Source organism: Pseudopodoces humilis, chromosome 28, assembly GCF_049639895.1.
Source record: "Pseudopodoces humilis isolate 2021_Gansu_Grassland_sample_001 chromosome 28, ASM4963989v1, whole genome shotgun sequence".
Classification (NCBI taxonomy): Eukaryota; Metazoa; Chordata; class Aves; order Passeriformes; family Paridae; genus Pseudopodoces; species Pseudopodoces humilis.
In genome coordinates this window covers 4156298-4177182 of record NC_142227.1, presented here as the reverse complement: position 1 = coordinate 4177182, position 20885 = coordinate 4156298, and the positions used below count along the sequence as shown (strand labels likewise).

Genomic DNA, 20885 nt, shown 5'->3' with positions numbered 1-20885 from the left:
TGACTGCAACATCAACACCCGACAGCCGGCACCTAGCTCAGCTCTCAGGGAAAGGTGCTGGATTATTGTTTGTCTGTTTGCCTGGACTTTTGGGGGTCTGGAAGGAGGAGAGAAGGTTGTGACATTAACTTATAGTTTCATATACCAAAACAGTAATAATAAAGAGGCCAGGAAAAAAAGTGTAAAGGTGGAAACAGCTGCAACAGCCAGGTCAAAGCTGCTTTTCTTTGCTCTCACTGAAGTTTATTTCACTGACATCAAGCAGCAGTCAAGGCTGTTAATGTCAGCAGCTACTGTACAGCTGAATTTTTAATTAATGTGCACTTTCCTAATGCAATGGGATGCAGCAATGGATCCTGGAGTTTAATGTGATTAGATTGAAGCTTTGATCAAGCCAGCCATTGTTGACTATATGGGACACTTGAAAGCTCTGGCAGCACACAGCCCCACTGTAAGAAAGGTGGGCTCTACCCTGGTAACTGCTGCTGGCACAGCACAGCCAAGCCAAACCCAGCAGGTGCCACATATTGCCCTCTGTCCCTGCAAGGAAGCTCTGCTGGACACTGTCACCTCCAGAGCTGGCAGGTGCCAGGTGCTTCTCTTGTGTCTCAGGGCTTGTTTGCTGGCTCCGAGTCTGACATCACCATCCCTGAGGTGTCCTGGGTGGTGAATTCTCCCCCTACCCACAGGATGAACCCACTGGATCCCAGTGAAGGCCACTCTCACCCACAATCAGAATATTCTCTGTGTTATTTTCCCTCCCATCATGACACCTCATTTCCCTGAAGGGATGAAGGAATACACAGTGAGTGACAGATCTCTCTTCCCTCTCTGAACTGACCCAGCTCAGCAAGTTCTGCACATTATCCAAAGTACCCAGAGGAGACAGACAGACCAACTGTGAATGTCAATAACCCTCTGCTCCACACTCTGATAGGAAAAGTGCCAAGCCTGAGCTGCAATACTGTGTTATCCCTTTTTGCCTTTGTTTTCTCTAACACTCCAGTTATGGAGTTCATATCTCTTCCCCAGAAACTGAAACTGCCAATCAGTAACTTCAATTACCTCCTCTAAGGAACTACACCCCATTTTAAAACTGCAAAGTTGCAAAAGTTAAAAAAAAAAAAAAGTCTGATCCATCATCACATAAGAAAACTTGGCAAAGAGACATCGCTCTTGTTTTAATTCTATTGCTGCTGGTATATTTTGTAGTTGTAGCAACATTTAGGATCTGGCATATAAATAATCTCATTGTCTGTACTTGGTTTCAGCCTTCAGCAAACACAACACAGCTGTAGTGATTATACCTCTCCCACTGACAACAAAGGATTTCAGCCCCACAGTAACAAAATTTGCCAGGAGACTTATTGCATTATAAAATACATTAAAAGTTAAAGAAAAAGGGTTTACAGATGGTGTTAGTTGATGACAAAGTTCATCACATTTTTTTTCTAGGTTCCAAGTTTCAGTTCTCACCTGCTATTACTGTGTTCACACATTCATATAAGAGAGACATGGCTGAGGTGCTGAAACAGAAATCAAGTATATTAAATAAGGAATAAACCAGCACATTTTGAAGAGTTGTCAGCACTATCTTGGAGCTAGTTAGCACCTTGAACTTCACAAGACATTGTCAATATTCTGCTCTATATCCCTTCCAACAGATGAAATGATTCTCACTTAAAAATGGTTGGGGGGGAGGAATTTTTAAACAAATGTTTAAAAACCCAAAAATCTTCCTGGAAAAGCAGCAAGTAAGGACACTGTGACACAAGGAATATGGAAGGAAGTGGTTACTCAAACTCCAGCACCAGTCACAAAATACTGAAGCAATCTTGTCCAAGAATCAAATTAAATCCTCTGCCCAAGGTCAAAAATTCATGACAGGGCAGATAGAGAAGCTCAAATCTCTCTCCAATTAAGTGAGTCACACCCCAGCAGCAGAGGCTTGGGATGCAGGAACACACTTCCCACCCCTGGAAGTCAGCAACCCATTTCCAGTGTCTGATTTCCCCCAAAACTCAAATTCAATCAAGGCTGCTTGTGCCAGACAGTGAATACACAGACACTGCAATTCTGAGGATTGCAGAAATCCTTACAAAGCCTGATCTGTATGAAAGGGAAACAGGAACCTGCCAATCCCCAAAGGAGCAGGCTCCAAGTACACAGGGAAGGAACACAGCTCCAGAGGCAGCGGCACAGCGATGCCCTGAGGGTCAGCCTGGGATGCTGAGAGCCAAGACCAACAATTCTGCTCCTTGGGCACTTGGTGGAACAGCTCAGGGTGCTGTGACTCATTATGAGGACCAAAATTACTGAATGGAAACCAAGCCAAAGAGGATTCAGTCTTCACAGGTCAGAATTACTGATGTGAAAGTTGGGGAGAGGAGGTAGGATTGTCCATCTTCCTTTTTCTGGTGGGTTGTATCTATTTGTTACTGCTGACAACTCCCTGGAGGTACCTGGATGCTGGTCTGCTCTGAGCCTGCCTTAAAGGAATGTGAGGATGGACAGAAATCACCTGGCTAGAGCTGGTCTCAAGGCTACACAGATATCTGCTTAAAATCTTGCTCTGTCACAAGAAAAGAAACAAACTTTTTCACTCAACAGCTCCTGCATAAGATCACACTTCCTCTTCTTAACTGGGAGAATCTATGTATTCCCTCCAAGGCATCTATTTCCTGATTTCAGTTCAGAATTAGAACCACTACAGTGCCACAAGCCAGCATTAACAAGAGACAAGGAAATAACTTCATTTAATCTACATTTAGAACATATATATTATAAGAACCTCTTTCAAAACACATCTGAGCTGCCAAATGCATGAGAAAGGGCTTTAATATATTCCTTGTCATGTTGCTTTGGTGGGTAAGGCACTTCCAAAAGTCAAGAATCAAATGTGTGAGGTGAACAGGAGAGGCAAATACACAGCTGAGCCTTTTTTAAGCCAGAGTTTTTATACATTCTCCACAGTCATCTCTGGCTTGAAATGCAGTGAAAGGAAAGCAAATTGCTCCAATTTTCATGCATCCTTTGGAGGAATTAATGCTGACAGTCAGAAACCCAGAGACTTTCCTTTAAGGTATTTTACCTCACTCAGGTTTTTCAGAAACAACCCTGATGTAAGATTATCTTTTGATACTTGAAGCCAATATACCAAAAGTCAAGGAAAAGCTTTAAAATGCATCCTCACCCCAGCTATTGACCCACCCACCAGGTCCTTCCCCAGTCCTGACTGAGCAAGGCAGAATCTGTCACATATACCTGTGGATGAGGTTGGTCAGGGGCTCAATCAGTTTCTTTCCAAGTCTTGGTTCTAATGGAGTAAGAGCACCAAACTATTCAAAAAGAAAAGTGAGTTAATAGCTGCTTTTCAGCAGCTTCAAAACATTATGTAAATTACACCTCACTGTATTTAAACCAAGATATATTAACATATTTTTCTCTTTGGTTACATTCACAAATATTAGAAGATATTCCTGGTTTCTTTTTACTCAGACTGAATGGTAACTATGCCTCCCAGCAAGAAATCCATTTTCACACCCAAGGTAATTTAATGAGAACCCTAACCCTGTACACAAAAAGCAGAATACTTGCCAGTTTTATAATTTTAATGAGAACCCAATTATTGGTTGATGACGTCATCAACTTGAAGAAGAGCGGAGCAAGGGAAAGGTAATTTTTGGGATTGCGTCGAGCCAGCTCACAAATAACATTTACTGCAGCAGACTGCACACCTGGGGAAAACAAGTGGGAGAAGCACAAATCCCATCAATGCCTTCATTGTAATTGAAGTTTCTGGTGCAGAACCCCCACAGCAAAAGCAGCTGAAGCTTCAAACCTGTGTGTTCAATGCTTTGGCCTCACTCACAACCCTGAGGCAGCAAAGTAAATATGGGGATGCAAAAGCAAACTGAGAAAGGGTTTTATTTAATTCTGGCTATTTTCTAATATAGCAGCAAGCCAGGTATCTGCTTTGGGTCCAGCATGACAAAAAACAGCACACTGTCACATCCCTGCCCTAGGCTATGGAAAGGTGGTTGTGGGACACAGACAACACAATAATCATCCACCAGAAAGTTTCCAATCACTCTTCACTTCTCTGATACGTATTACTTAAAAATGTTTAAATACAGACCAAAAATAACAATGTCTTAACTGATCTGACTGGACACATTCACTCCCTTCTCATTGCTCAGCCTCTTACATGGGTTGGTGTCAGTTTGGAATGTTTTAGTCTAGACAGGCTGGGTGTCCTAGCAGAGAGCAATCCTTCTCTCCACAAAGCATAACAGGCAATTTCTTCCTCTCTCTGTAGGTGAGGGATTTTGCTTTCTTTAATAACATTGTCCCTGGAAGATGAATATTCCACGCCCACAATAAAATAGTCCAGGAAATGCAATTAAATTTCTCCCTGTAATTGCAGATACAAATCAAGTGGAGATCAGATAAACATCGTACACACAATTCCTAAAACAAGTGTTTTGGTGCAGTGAGGGAACACCAGCACCTCCTGAAGACTGAGCAAAAATGTGAATATGATACAGAACAATTGCAGATTTCCTGTGCTGCTGCTGACCTACACTGACACACTACTGAGGGGCCAAAGAGCAGTCTGGACTCAAATAAAAAATACACTAAAGACTGTTAAATCATTTAAAGTGTGTTCACTGCAAGTCAATAGCTGCAGCTTGCTAAGAAAGCACAAGAAATAAAAACAGAACCCCAAACCCTGAAATCAACTGAAATATTTTCAGTAACCAAGTTCAGTAAGCAACAAATCAGGAAATTTTAAGCTGCTTTGTCCATTAAGGTTTAACCCACTGATACATTTTCAGTAGCTTTGGGTTTGAAGAAATGGACATTTTAAAGAACATATTTTTAGTTTGGCAACACCTGTCAAAACACCTCTCCTATGCTCACCTACCCTGAAACAGGTGAGTCAGTGCCCAAAAGATGATTACAGCATTTTTCATGTATTCTTTTCTCCACAAGCTCTACAAGCACATGGACCTCCATGTGTGGAAGCAGAAGGAATTCACTAAAATCCACTCACCAGGATCTGGATCTTCAAGTTTCTCTTTAAGGCGAGGAAATGCAGGACGGAGGGACTCTGGGTACTTCAAAAAAACTTTGTACATGATTAACACTGCCTTCTTCCTGATGTAAGGCTTTGTGTGAGACATCTGTTAATGAAACAACTGCAGTCAGGCTCTGAGCACATCTGTGTTTCCAGAGCTCCTATGCTCACACTCCTGTCACTGAAATTCTTCCTGGGAGACTCAACTGCTTTTTGAGAACTCAGCTTATACAACAAATACTGTTGTTCATCACCAAAACTAATGAATATATTTCAAACTAATCCTCTTGATCTAAACTAAGGTCTGAAAAAGCTCCCCATAACCCCCACAATAATTAATCAGCAGTTTTCACATGTATCTGTTCAAAATTTAAGATATTTACCAGATTTGAATAACTTCATATTCTATAAAGTTATTTCAACTTATCAACTCACCAATGTCATGATGTCATTTGCCAAGTCCCTGGCAAGATCTGGAGTAACAAAACAGGACAAGCCAGTCAGTGCAACTCCAGTATCATACTGGTTAGGGCTACTCAGATCCTAAAAAAAGAGAAACACGCTCAAAAACTTAAGATCCCACAGGATGTCAAGAAACAACTTCCACAGACCAATTTTATTTATTCAACATAAATGAAGCAGAGCTTCTGCTGCATGGGAATATTTATATATCAACTACTAACACCTGCTAAAGTACAGCCAGCCTGGGGTTTAATAATGGGCAAAAGAAACCATAATTAAACAAGAGATGGATGACTGCAACATAAAAGCAATCAGAGAGATTGCACCTTGGGTGTTTTAGGAAATAGTTTTTAATCACTCATTACAGGATCACAAACATATTTAAAGTCCTAAAAAACTGGTATTAAACACTAACCCTGCTCAGTCAAATTGCAAGTGCCATCAACTTCACTGGGAACAAGCACTCTTGGTCAGTGGTGTACCACCTTAATCTAGTGGAGAAATAAGATTATTCTTCTCCCGAGCTGCTGGCAGCACCACAACTTCCAGTCCACAAAGAGAGGACACAAGTTATGTGTGTGGAACACATTCATTGGTCAAGTTTCCTTGGACCTACCTGTAGTCAGTATCCTACCCAGCCTTCCATCTTTCAGGTCTTTCTAAGCTTAAATCACTTAACCATATCTCTGAGTATGTCCAAGTACAGACTATAAATTGTGTATCAGGAAACACAAACATGGAGAAGCTGCACAGAGCATTCCCACATGGACTGCTGAATTAAGAGTCCAGATTCACGTGGACACTGAAGCTGCTTCAGGAGAGCTAAACATAGTCAGGCCTTTGGGGTTCTGTGCCATTTGCATCTCATTTAAAAACCTGCTGCAGCTGGTGGGAAATTAGAGTCTACTGTAAGAATAATGGTATCTACTTCTTAAGGAGCAAAAAACTGCAATTCATCCTGGCTTTAATGTATTTTGAGAACTCATAAATCCTTCAAATCTCAAGTGGCTGGATCAATGAAATATGAAAAGCCATAAAGAAAGATGCTTTTAAGTAAAAACTTGGGCACAAGGTGGAAGTAGCCAGCAACTGAAATTCAGTAAAATAAAGTGTCCATAATAAAGACAATAGATATTCACATTCAGCACAGAATAGTTCAAAAGATACAGGGAAAAACACTAGATCTTTCGGCAAGATATTGGATAATATCCCACTGCTCTTTTTTAAGCAAGGAAAACACATTTTAGTTCCTCATATGGTAAAAACGTAGGCACATCTTGTACTGGATCAGTCAAATTTTAAAGTAGTGATACTTAAAAAATCATAGTTAAGAGCTTTAAAAAAAAATCTGTAACTTCAAGAATGGGAGAACTATGCTACAAACCAGTAACTCTAAGTGATCAAACTCTAGGAAAATGAATACACATGTGGGTACATGAATACAGAACAAAACTTTCAATACAGTCTTCACCATTTTTAAACCCAGTTCTACCAGAGAAGTCAAAGTCTGATCTGGAATTACAGAAAGAAAGAACCCTCACAAGTAGAAATGTTGTGGAGCCACGTCACTCCAGAGCCACTGCACATTTTACTTCAGGAATGGGGACATTTTTCCTGCCTGCTACTTTCTTATAAGCACTGCCTAGAGACCAGCAAAGTTATTTCTGTCACCATTCTCTGTGCTGAACAAACACAGAGCTGGTATGAGACAGCACAGGGAGGGCTGTGCACAGCTCCTGAGTGTTTCATTAATCCCTCAGTTTGTGGAATGACAGGAGACTTCAAATCAAGAACTCTACTTAAACACCTCTATATTCCTAATGGAGAAATACTTGGTACAAATGTGAAACTACAAGTAGGGAGAGAGTGCAAGAAAAAAAATGAAGAACTGAACATTTACCTTTCGGATCTGATTAGTTGTCAACATAATGACATCAGTCCCTTCATGAAAGCACTGGGAGGCAGCCAGGTAACCAATGCGCTGGGAAAAGGCAAGGAGGAAAACAAGGTTTGTATTTAAAGTCAATTTAGACATTGTTTAGGTGGAAAACAACTGGTGGCTTGCTAAGTAATATTAAAAAGATGAACAAGTAGGTTTGTATAACAGAAGAGGCATGAGAGGGTCCACTAGAAAAGGGGGTTTATATCAAGAAAGAATAAATCCAGACAAGTAACATTCTACTGATAATTTATCTGTCTTAGGGATAATAAAACCACCTTCACCTTCTCTATATGTTCAGTGACCACAAAGCTGCAGAAATAAGGTAGGATTGTCCACTACATTAATTTTGTCTATGTTGGCTTCTGAATTTCAGGTACAAAGCCCCATTTGGAAATCATTCCTTAGGAAGTAACATTCCACCCGTTTGGTGAAAAAGGTCTGCAACCGCACATGAAACAAATCTTTCAAGAAAAATTATAAAACTATAACAAAATAAAAAATGCCTGGTACTAGGAATCTCAGGTGGTCTTAAAAATACCCTGGCTTTTCACAAGAGGTATCTGACAGCTTGGCCAGGACAGCTGCATTTACAGAGAACTCACCTTGAATGTAAACTTGGAAGCACTCATAACTTCAATAATGTTGAAAGCAGCCCAACTGATGTCATAGCCCAGCATCTGTAACTGTGAGCAGAGAAGCCAAGATAAATTTCTGAAATAAGAGACTCAAGAAAATAGGTCAAGACACCTCCCAAAATTGCAGATACAACAGGAGTCTGAAAATGATACTGTAAGACATCACAGGTTTATGAGCAATGTTACACCACGCCACTCACAGTAAATGAAAGATATCACAAGTTTTAAACAGTTATTAGCTCCAGGTTGTCCAGAGCAGCTGTGGCTGCCCCTGGATCCCTGGAAGTGTCCAAGGCCAGGCTGGACACGACTTGGAGTGGCCTGGGATAGTGGAAGGTGTCCCCACCCACGACAGGAGGTGGCACTGGATGAGCTTTAAGGTCTCTTCAAATCCAAATCATTCTGTGATTCTATGACATGCAGTTATATAAGCATTTGTGTGAAGGGTTTTCTTTCTGATTTTTTTTTTAATAAAAACCATAACAGAAACACAAAAAGAATTACCATTATTTCTGCCTTTTCCTTGTCAACAAAGGATTAAGAAAAGAGAAACAAACTCAGTTTCGAGTGCTCATGTCACTATATCATAAGAACCAATCCAGTTGAAAACAATTTCTTTTAACTTTTAACTTGTTTGTTTTAAATGAGATTCTCTTCCTGACCCATCACAATAAAATCCAGTTGTACCAAACAGAGCAGGAATGTGCAGCCTCTGATGTCAGAGTCGGGGGAGTGTTGTCCCCACAGCCTGCACTTAGAGCGGTCTGGGGACAGCAGGCACTCAGACTCAAGGCTGGCTCCAAATCAGCAGGAAAGAACAAAATCCAGCTGCAATTCCATGGGATCCCAGCATGGCACTTACATAGGTCAGTTTGCAGACTGCATTTGCCTTCACTGCGATGTTGTCCTGCTTCAGCTCCTGCTTGATCTCATCGATGCATTGTGAGATGTATTTTGCCTGAGAAAAACAAAAATTTGAGCTCCTTTACAGTTTCTCACATTTTCAGCATGTTGGTGGGGAGAAGCAGCAGAACTCCACCTTTGCAAGCACCAATCTCACACACACACACACACTACTTAATAAGCATTTAATTCTGACAAAATTACTTGTTAAAAAGAACCACCACAATTCCATTACAAAACCAAAAGTATGGAATATTTCTTTGATGGTTGTCCCTTCTGCCTCTCCCTCACAATTACACCACTCACTCCAACGCTCTAGATTCAAAAATCTGCAAACATGAAGTTGTTCAATGGAGACTGAGTAGGCAGAGGTCTGAACAAAACCAGAGTTCACCACTGCTAGAAAGCTCACTGCCCCCAGAGGGATGTCAGAGAACACCCGCTCATTACACCACAAGAAGAAACTGTCAAACCCTGGTAACAGCCCACAAATGAAAGGTGACTGATGAAAACACGCTGAGCTACCCCACTTTTGGATATGCTGCCAATGATGACACTGTGGGTGTGCACCCACACCACTTCCCGTGCCTGCAGAGGCACAGCACAAGGCTTGGATGGGACACAGGTGCTTCCTGGATCCCCCCAGCCATGGAAAGTCATGAACCCCCTCTCTGGTTCTAAACTAACATGAGCTCTCCCTTTTGCCATTTACACATTTTGATAAATAATAGTTATTTGAATGAATTTCTCAGTAACTCAAAGAGCCAAATGTCACAATGTTTACATTTAAATATTGGTGCTTCACATCTTTCCAAGCAATCACATCTGTGCTTGTGGGAAGGATGTGGCAAACATGTGATTTAAAATTATCTGTACAGATTTTAATTTATAAGCAGAATTTGCTCAGCCAAAGATTCTTCCAGTTCACAATTAATTATTATTTAAGTACTGAAGGCATGTGCTACAGGAATCATGAAAATTTAAATGCAAAGAAATAATCTCTTTTCAAAGCCATGTATGCACCAGGGTATTTCACATTTTTAACTGCCAGAGGAACCAGGTCAGAACCTGATTACCTAATACCTGCCTGAATGCCATCACCTTCCTCTGAAATTATATTTTCATCATAGAAATCTACTGGCCTGATTTTAATCAACATTTTTTTCCCCTTTACACTAATTTTTGTGTATTAATACAATCATTTTTTAGTATTTTCAAATGTCCTGGAGTAACACTCACTATTCAAGTCACAAAAGTTTGCTGCTAGAATCAGTAGGTGGAGAATGGATGGAGAGAATCCCTGGGGAGAAGGACTTGGGCTGTTGGTGGGTAAGAGGCTCAACCTGCCCCGGCCACAGGCACTGAGCCCAGGAACCCCCCTGTGCTGGGCTGAGCCCCCAGCGTGGGCAGCAGGGGAGGGGGGATTCTGCCCCTCTGCCCCTGTGCTCAGGTGAGACCCCACCTGCAGAGCTGCCCCAGCCCTGGGGAACAACATCAGGAGGACGTGGAGCTGCTGGAGCCAGTCCAGAGGAGGCCACGGAGCTGCTCCAAGGGCTGGAGCCCCTCTGCTCTGGAGCCAGGCTGGGAGAGCTGGGGGTGTTTAGCATACAAATGAAAGAACTTGAAGGAATTTTAAGATATTCCTAAATGCCTGTGTTTGGGATAGAAATACTATCCTTACAGTGGGAATTCTCATGTTAAGGGAGGGCACTGTAAACACCAAACAACCCTTTCCTGTACACAGATCCCTTCTATTCTCCTGGATACAGGTGAGTGGATTGCACCTGCCAAAACTGGAGATGGCATCACCCCCAAACACTTAACAAGATAGTGACCAGGTGACTTTATCCAGAAGCAATTTGGGATTCTAAACCCTTCACCTGAGAGTGATTCAGGTCCTGACAACTCACATGGGAAGTTTAAACTCTCAAGTTTTCACTTGAGTATAAACTAAAAAAACCTTCTGAGGGTAGAAAATAAATACTTCATCAAAGATGAAGAGTGACTTACACAACATGCAACTGATCCACAAATATATTGTACTTAGCCTTGAATATTTTATGCCCACAGAAGAGCATGCTGGAACAGTGTCACAGAATCCTTCATGTGTGTATCTTGTTGCCACATCCTGGGCAAAGAGGCCAGTGATGGTTCTCAAGGCAGAAAAAAACTGACACACAGATTCTCAGTGTTCACATCCATAAGCAAGAGCCTCACTTATCTCCCACTGCACCTATCCCCAAACTATTCAAACATTAGATTAAGCTTCCTGGCAACCTCTCTGGAGTTGAGCATAACCCACTGTGTGAGCAGGAGGGGGGAAAAAATAGAGTACAGTTCCCTGTACTGTTCAGTAGTGCCCAGCCTGGCACAGCCGAACACAGGCTCCAAAGTCACCAGCCCAAACATCCCACAGGCAAATCCCTGCCTACCAGTTAGTCCAGCTTCTGGAAAAACATATTACAGAACTCAGAATCAGATCTGCAACTGAAAATAAAAGGGATTAGAGACAGCAGAAAGAAGTCTTTCCAAAACAGCTGCACTTCAAATCCCAAAACACTCCAAGGAATGACAGGCACTATATATAGAAAGCTTTACAGGATCAGCAGGTATTAACTTTTTGTTAATCCTGTGGAGTGGCACCACCATGAATGAGCAATATGAGGAAAACAGATCTATTCAGTCTTCCTCTGCAATCTGAAAGCCAAGCAACACACCCGGCTGGATCCGCTGCCACATTTCACACCCACAGAACTGGGAGGGAACCCGGAGGCGGGAGTGGATCCTTAGCAAGGCTCTGGCTCGGGGAACGCTGCTGACCTGGGCATGCACAGGACCTGCAGGTCCTGCATCAAAGCACTTCCCAGTGAGCGATACACACAGCCCCCACTTCAGCCCATGAGCTCTCCGTGAGGGTCACACCAGACAGCAAAAGGGAGAACAACCACTTGATGCAATGAAAAGAATTGTAGCCACTCTGTGAGGCCTAAACATTTGGAAGAAAAAAAAACCAAAACTACATTTACATACTGACACAGCAAAAAAAACTGGATATCTTGCTCAATCATGTTTTTGCATCAATCCTTCTAATATAGGAATTTCCTATATTAGTGTGGTAATTAAAAATAAATATTTCCCAGGATATAACTAGCTCAGTTTTTCCTTAAATGCTATTGAGGTCCCATGAATCACAGAATCATTAAGGTTGGAAAAGCCCTCTAGGATCAACAGTTGCTAATCCACTGCCATGTTCATCATTAAAACATGTCCCCAAATGCCACATCCACATGTTTTCTTGAATGCTTCCAGGGATGGTGACTCCACCACTACTCTGGGCACCCCCTTCCAATGCCTGGCCACCTTTTCTATGAAGCAATTTTTACCAATATCCAATCTAAACTTTCTCTGGCACAACTTAAAGTCGTTTCCTCCTGTCCTGTCCCTGTTCCCTGGGAGCAGAGCCCAACCCCAACCTGGCTGTCCCCGCCTGTCAGGGAATTGTGCAGAGCCAGAAGGTTCCCCCTGAGCCTCCTCTTCTCCAGGCTGAGCCCCCACAGCTCCCTCAGCCACTCTTCATCACACTTGTGTTCCAGTCCCTGCTCTGGACACACTCCAGCCCCTCAATGTCTTTCCTATCATGAGGGGCTCAAACCTGACCCCAGGATTCAAGATGGGGCCTCAGCAGTGCCCAGAGTTCATTTATGCTCCCAGTATTCATTACAATATCAATATATTTCTTAGCTATTAATTCCTTACTAATTCTGTGACAGTATAATCTGCAGTTTTGTGTTGATGGGTCACACATTCTGGCCAGTTGACTGAGGAGCATTTCTAAGCCCCAACATTTCCAGACGTGTGGACACGGCCAGTCAGATGGCCCTGAGGGAGGCAGCAATGTTCGGGCAGGGTGGTGAGGACAGGCAGAGCCATGAGGCACAGGAACCCCCCAGGAGGACGGGTGGGAGCAGGGGCAGAGCTCCCTCTGCCAGCAGCAGAGCTGAAGACTCAGAGCAGCAGGCAACGGGCTGAGGCTCTCTTTTATTCCTGCTAGGCTGCCAAGTGGGAAAGGAGTCTTCTCTGCCACAGTGGAAAAGGCTCCTTAATGAAATGCTACAGCAACCACTCTGGTAATTGTTCTGTCTCCCAAGGAGCATTACAGGAACACACCCGGAGGACCCCAGCTAAAACCCAAGCCTGCAGATGTGAGCGGTGAGTACTCAACAAAGCCGTGAGAACAGCACAGTCACAACTGCATTTTCTCAAAGTATGTCACCAACGAGATGCTGGAACATTTTATATCCATTAACAAAATACACACGCTGTTTTTTAAAACAAGCCCAAATTCCTCAAGAATTCCAAGATCACACCTAGAAAATATGTGCATTTAAATGAATGTAAGTGGTTAAAATAAAGAAGGCATCATGAATCAGAGACACAGTCCCTTTGAAATGGAAGGGGGAAGGGGAGAGTGGGTCATGGTATAAAGCCAAAAATGTAATTTTATACAATTTTTAATTTCCCAGCCATGTTTTTTGACTTAACTTTGAAAAACACTAAAGCTTTATTCCAAGCCAAGACAGAACTTGGGGTTTGCTGACAATTCCAGAGATGCTCACAAAAGACTTATCTTTCTCAAGCCAGCAGTATGCAAAGTTAAAAAAAAAAAAATCACTCATCTGTACAACAATTACATTCCTAAGAAATGCGATTCTCCATGCTGTACTTTTTTTTATTACCTGACAGGAGTACACTAATGATTGGGATGGAGATCATTGCAGAACCTTTATATTAAATTTAATCATGTGAACTACTCATTTCCAGTAGTCTTTAAGAAGCTATATTTTCATCTCAGCCATAAACCACCTTCTAAACCCAAGAAAAGGCAAACTCACATTCCTACCACTTGGGGTTGCAGCCCAGCAAACCAAATGAACTTGATTTGAGATTCAGACCTGTCACTGCAACATCGAGGTGCTTCCACCCAGAAGAAAGAGCAAAATATCAGTGAACATTAGTTCCTATTTCTCTTGCACTTCCAGGGTTAAATACAGTGTTTTAAGGAAAAAATTATTAACAGCAAATGCCACAAGGAGCAAGATATTTTCTGCTATGTCCGAAATTACACCATGTTAAAACAAATGTTTGGAATACTTAGAACATAAAAATAAATAAGCACAAAATGTAACATTTCTTCTGTTTTAAGCACTATAGGATTTATCAATTTTTGGTAGGACTTTGAGACAAAGGATGAACTCCAAACTTGGTGAGATCACGCTGAGCACAAGTACATGATGGTCTCACATGAGAGGAAGATGGCCGCTACTGCAACTTCATAACATGACCATGATGCTCAACACCAAAGGCAGTCACACCACAGACACCTTGTGGAGCTGAAGGAACTTCCAGATCTGTTCGTGCTTCAGGCAGCAGATCCCATTCCCAGCACAGCACAGATCAGCTGCCATTTCTTGACTCAGAAAGAAGGCCAGTAAGAAATATTTATGACTTGCCAGGCTTCTCTCAAACCCCCAAAAGCAGCTCTTGATGTCAAAAACCACTGAACCAGTCAGCGAGCACCTCTAGTGTTTGCAGCACCTGGACACCTTGTACCATGACAGTACTGAATGAATCAACTGAAGTAACAAACAAGGGCATTAAAGAGCAAAATGTGCTGCTTTCTACTGACTTGGACACAGCATTAGAGATCAACATATTATACAATAATTTCCATAAAAATACTATATTATTTAACTACTATAGAAAAAGCTATTTGAGATAAATAACAGGATCTTTTGTTAAAGCTACTCCGTGGCTGGACAGAAAGAATTCCAAGGCATGTGCTCCCACACATGCTCCTCACAAGTAACTTCACCAAAACCATGGCAAAGCAGCTGAGCACAGAACAGAGGATGAGCAGTGAGTGGGAAGCTGCACAATGTTCATCCTGATGGGTTTGCAGCAGCCCAAGTCCAGCAGTGCAGAGGGCACTCAGCTGCAACAAAGGGCTCAGCAAACCAACTTGGCATTTTCATAAAGCCAAGCTTATCTTTCATTCAACTGTTAATAAATAGCATTGCTGTACATGTTTTAACATGCCTTAGCTTTGTCCTTGCTACCCAGCTTTCCAGGGATTTACTGGCTCATCCTGAGGTAGGCTTAAGATCCCAGCCCAATGTACTGTTCTGAGTGACAACAACAGAGGCACGAGGTTCTGCTGGTTCATTTGCAGCAGACTTCTAGATTATTTATTAGAAACACAATGCATTACCCACTGGCCCCTTGTCTGGTACAAGCACAGTGAGATCACAAGACTCCTTGAGCAAACAACAGAGGAAGGAATGCAAAAAGTCAGTTTACAGTTTTTTCTTTTGTTAATGTTTGCTGAAGTTACACACACCAACTGAAATCTGGCATGATGCATGCACACATCCATCCTAAAGTGACTCATAAGCCAATTAAAACCTTTGAACCTTATTCAAAAATTCAGAGAAATGCTATCTATGTACTGTGCACCAATTTCAGAGCAGATCCCCAACCCCAGACCAGCCACTACAGCCCCTTAAGGCACCACACAAAAACCAAGGATCTTCTGAACAGGTCTGTAACACAAAGATTGGGTTTCAGGAAAGAAACAGCTGCAGAGTTTGCTTGTCCAAAGTGACTCCAAGCACCCACAGCATCCCTGGAAGCACTGGGGTGTTCTGGCAGTCTCCCATGGACAGCTCCTCTTCGGTGATTTACCCAAAGACAGTTCAGGATTTCACACTGAAATGCCCACAGATGGGCACTGATGCAGGAAGCTGGAGCTACATGAGCCATCCTGGCCCCCTCCCAGGTGGGCAAGGCCAAGATCACTGCTGGCACCTTGGGAATCAGGAAAGTAGCAATCAGCAAGCCCCAAGCACTGGTAAATCAGTAAGCAGGCAGCAGCAGCAAGGGTCTAGAGATGTCCCTTAATTATCTCCAGTCTGATCAGTCCCTTAACATAAGCACATCTTCAGTCTGATCACAGTATTTGTTAATTTAATTGCGCAGCAATTAAACAATCCTCAGGGGTCTGTGCTGTCTAAACCATATCCAAGCAGACAACTTTTAAGCCTGGAGAGATGTGTCAGATAAAAGTGCTCATCCTTGCAAATACAAGATGTACCCAAAGTTTTATTTTTACATTACTATGCAAAAAGCTATGCAAGTGTTTTTACAGTAGGTTTTTCAACTTGCTTGTTCCAGACATCTCTGTGCAGTTTCTGGCTCTGATAAAGGCAGGCTTCATTGAAGCACGTGCTTTGCTGGATGCATAGGAAACAGTCACTTCCTCCTAAGGAACTAAAGTAGCTATTGTTGCTGAGACTCAGATGACTGAAGTAGCTCAGGGAGAAACCAAAAAAAGATGCTTAATGACGTATTAATACCAAATAAAAATGTAACACTGAAAATACTACAAAGCTCTAACACCGATTCATGCACAGCTGTGAGTACTTTACAGTTATGGAAAGGTAAGGAGGACAATGAAGAAAAAGATGGTTCATGGCCATTCCTGACTTCTTAAATTCAGCACAAATATTTGTGTAATTAAAGTAAGTTTGTTCACCTCCTCCCTGCTGTACAATCACACCACTCATACTAAACAAACATCCACTCTCCAAGCTGAAGCTGATTAACAGTGATCCACTTGGGGCAATATATTTTATACAGCTTTGCCATAAAGATTGAACCAACCAGAGGAAAGTTTCAACATTCCCACATCAACACCTCCCTCTATTTATACACCTTTCAACACGGGAATTTCTCAGCAGAAGTTGTCAGGTTTGAACATCTAGGTCATCACGGAAATAATAATAATAAAAACGAAACAGCTAATACAAAAACCAGCACTCAGCTATGGAGTTTACAAACTGACTGCTCAGCCTGCTGGGCAGTGACTGATGGGGAGCTGGTAGGAACCAAACATTCCTAATACCCAGTTACACTCAGGATTCAACAGGGCTCACTTATTTCAGTTACTTAGAACACTTGTTTCTTATTTCAAAAAGCCACTCACCCACCTTTCTGAGCTACTAACACTACCACCAACAATGTTCTTTTCTGCAACTTTTACCCTATTCAAATATTTTTATGCTTCCTGAAAACTGGATTTTAGCAGACTCCCCCTTAGATTATGAAGCATTTCAATTTCTCAGCATGAGTGATCAGCAGTTTTTAATAACCCAATGAACACAAATGCTCCCTTGTAACTGGTCCTGTGACTCAGTTCTTTCTGGTGCCTGTCATGTAATGCTGCCCTTCACAGGGCACCAGGAATTGGACATACTCCCAAGAACACTTCCAAGTGAAAAACCTAAAGGTGCTGTCTGTATACAAATGTAATCACTAACCCACACTGTGGAGGAAGAGGTTTTTAGTCACTTTCATGGACATTGATGGCAAGATACCACAAAAATCCCCATTTTCTGCACTCAGCAAAACAACAAAGATCAACATCAAAAAAGCACCAAATAAACAACTCTCCGCAGTTGATCACAGTGCAGAAATGTAATTTGTATCCATATTTTATTCTGATTTTTCTGGCTGTTTTTCCCCAGGCCTCACTGAAGGTACAGTGGATGTTCATGCCATTTCTTAGGTACCAGACAGCTCTTCCTCTCCCCTGGACTTGCCTGGACACAATATTCACTTCCACATGTGCCAGTGTGGATCTGTCTGGAGCATTTCAAACCCTCAGTAGAGACAGCTATAAAACGATCAAGACTGGGAACAAAGCTATTATCCCCACTTATGCCACAGTCAATTAAGTAATATTTAATACAAGAGAAAGCAAGAAGCTAACAAAAGCAGCACTAATGCAAAGCTTCAGCTGCTCCTGCCTGTAATCACAGGAGAACAAGCCCCCATCTTGGCTCGTGTTCCATGCTCCAGCCCTTTGCGTCCGTGACACAGCAGGTAAGGCAGGACACTGTCACACTGAGCCTTGCAGACCAGTCCCAGACTGGTTCTTCCCCAAGTGGTATGAGGTCCTTATCCAACCCTCTTTGTGTATTGTTTCTATTTCTGACTTTGTCTTTTCCAGTGATTCACACGCGCTAAGAATTAACAATAGCAACTCCAGATCCACTTGGAAGTGGGTGGAATAATGAGCTGCCTTCAAAGATATCACCACGTATATGACACACAGTAACTGATCGAGCAGCAGTGCCTGAAAGAGCTGTCTGTCATCAATGAACTGCACTGCCCAGCAGTTGGTCTGTTCTTTCAGGCACCAACAAGCTGTTTAGCATTCCTCAAAATTCCCTGATTATGTTCCATCCCACATCCTTCACCATTGGATACCGGTGGCTGAGGCCAGGCTGTCAGAAGCCATAGCATGAGAAGGCCTTCAGCCTCACTGAGGACAGGCTGAGTCCAGAAGAGTTTTGTGACGTGAAAAGATTCCCCACATCATCATTTCATCTGAAAATGTGCCAGAGAAGAAGCTGGAAATCAGCAGTGGAACACGGCAGCCCTTTATTTAGGGGGAAAAAGCTTTTTTAACAATACAAGTGCCCTGTCCTCAGGTAACACTCAGTGAGCAGCAAGAAGCCACTGCCACGTTGGAAAGCCTGGGCTGACAGTAGAACATGCATTTCACAGCATGACACACAATGCTCCTCCCATTTAGCATTATATTAGTAACTGAAGTTAATTTTTTTCCCAATCAACAGCACTGATTGCTCCTTTCACTCTTCCGAAACAGTTTAAGCATAAACCAGCAATGAGATACTTATCACCCAACACCACAGACACAAAAATGTGAATTTTTAATATGATTTTTCCTGAAAGTATCGATTACCAAAAACATGAATGGCTAATCTTGCCACACACTGCAGAGTCTCTGAGAAAAGAGGGGGACAATTTTCTCACGTTATAAGAAAGTGCACAGATATTTTGTACAGGACTTTTTTTAATCCCTTCTCTCCCCTTAAGTGTCCTGCAGTAAATTAAAGACCCCTGAAACAGAGGGCTACTGTCTGAATGAACCTAAGCACATCCATTAAAATCCGTTTCTGTTATTTTATAATTTCAGTTTTATAAACGAACGTTTTACATCAGCATCTGACAGGAGCTTCCTTGTCGGGAAAAACAAACTTTTAACTGTGAATGAAAAACACTGTGCAAGGGCCAAACAGCATCAAAGAAAATGATCCTTTCCCTTATAACACATTTAGGAGAACAGATATAATTTATCAGTTTGGACTATGTTGGCAAAAATCCAGTATACTTTAACAGCCTATGGTGCAAGGCATTCCTCTCTTGAGCATGCTGTGGAGAAGATCCTGAAGCAGTAGGCACAAAGTGGGAGAAGTTACTCCATGGTGTACAAAACCACCTAATAACTGCTGAAAAACACCACTTTTACTAGCAAAAGCTTTCATTTTCCAAATGAAAGGGAGAGAATGAGGTATTGGAAGTGAAAAGTCAGTAAAACACAGTAGGATCAAGTTTGGCTTTGAACTGGTGCTGGGAAACACCACAGGGACTAAAGCATCTGTTGGAAAGCAAACACAACGTGTCAGACCTGGGAAAGAGCTAATGCTGTTCTGCCACCTCATTCCTAGTGCACAGTGCTTACCCTGCAGGACGATGCAGTCCCACTGCTCCCCAGAACACTGGAAACGGACAGAGTAAGTCTGCACAGAGCAGTGACTGTGTTAACCACCTCCCCTCTCCTACCTCGTATCCTTAGGGAAGTCCATTCCTTCAGTTTCAGTGTTTTAAACTCAAAATAAATGGGTCACACAATGGAAATGCCTGACAGGGAATTAACATGCTGCAGAGGCTGTGAGCTTGAGGACCAGGCAGCTTCCAGCAGTCTCAGCTCCTCCAAAGATCTGAGGAGCACACAAAATTTACGAATAAAGAGATCTGGCCTCCTCTAACTTCAGGACACACCTTGTGGTGTGAGATTTATGGTCACAGCAACACAGGAAGAACACAAACCCATCAAGCAAGAACACAGTGGGGCTGTCAAAGAACTGCATTGAGAAATCCACTGTGAACTGGGGTGCCCAGCACTCACACAGCCTCGATGGGCTGTGAAATACCAGATGTGCTCATGTGATACCTGCGTAAGTAGTGGAAAGGAATAAACCTTTCCATCGAAGAAGAGACTGCCCAGAGAGATGAGTGAATAAGTGATGGCAGATTTTTCCATGTGATTAAATTCCAAAACATAAAGCCCAAGACACATAAATAAACTAACCTCATGCAAAAAGCACAAGTAAATCAGAAGTCAAAACAATAATCTTGCCTTCATTTCTCTTCATATCATTGTTGTTTAACAATCACAGTAGCTCATTTCCAGGGACAACTCTTCCTGGAGAATCTCCTGTTGAGCCAAGACCAATAACCAATATCCTCCCCACTAAAACACACACAAATTTGCTATTCTAAACAGTGTCTGTCTTAGGCTTAGACACTTATCTTCAGACACACAAATGTTGGTTGAACTACAGCACTGAAGCAACATTTAACAGATACAGTGAACAATGGAAGCACTGTAGGGAAAAGAGGAAGAATTTCTGCAGCTACTTCCTCTAAAACAGCATTCAGATTTTGTAACATCACCTGAAAATTAGCCAATGTCTCTGGCCACTGCCTGGGAAGCACTGAATCCACACCCAAAAGCTCAACAGCAGGTTTACAGCTCTCTCCAGCTAAGCCAGGAAAAGGCACAGTCCTGCACTGTTTGCAGCCACGCTCTGGAACTGAGAAAAATATTTGAAGGATTCCCAAACACACAAGTTTTACCAGTGCAATATCTTAATCAGCTGAACACACCCTGGTTCAGATTTTAATTTTTGCTGTGCTAAATAGGATATAAAAAGGA

The 20885-nt window shown here is 42.3% G+C and overlaps 1 protein-coding gene across 1 annotated transcript in view; it reads right to left on the bottom strand.

The window, feature by feature from the left end:
• Positions 1-20885, bottom strand: part of AP3D1 (adaptor related protein complex 3 subunit delta 1) — a 43333-nt gene that overhangs the window by 20484 nt on the left and 1964 nt on the right. The window contains exons 2-9 of the mRNA XM_005531331.3: positions 8982-9077; positions 8087-8167; positions 7443-7523; positions 5516-5623; positions 5057-5186; positions 3598-3737; positions 3265-3338; positions 1477-1526 (exon numbers count right to left, since the gene is read on the bottom strand). Of these exons, the coding sequence (XP_005531388.2) occupies positions 1477-1526; positions 3265-3338; positions 3598-3737; positions 5057-5186; positions 5516-5623; positions 7443-7523; positions 8087-8167; positions 8982-9077 (760 nt within the window). The remainder of the gene's footprint in view (positions 1-1476; positions 1527-3264; positions 3339-3597; positions 3738-5056; positions 5187-5515; positions 5624-7442; positions 7524-8086; positions 8168-8981; positions 9078-20885) is intronic.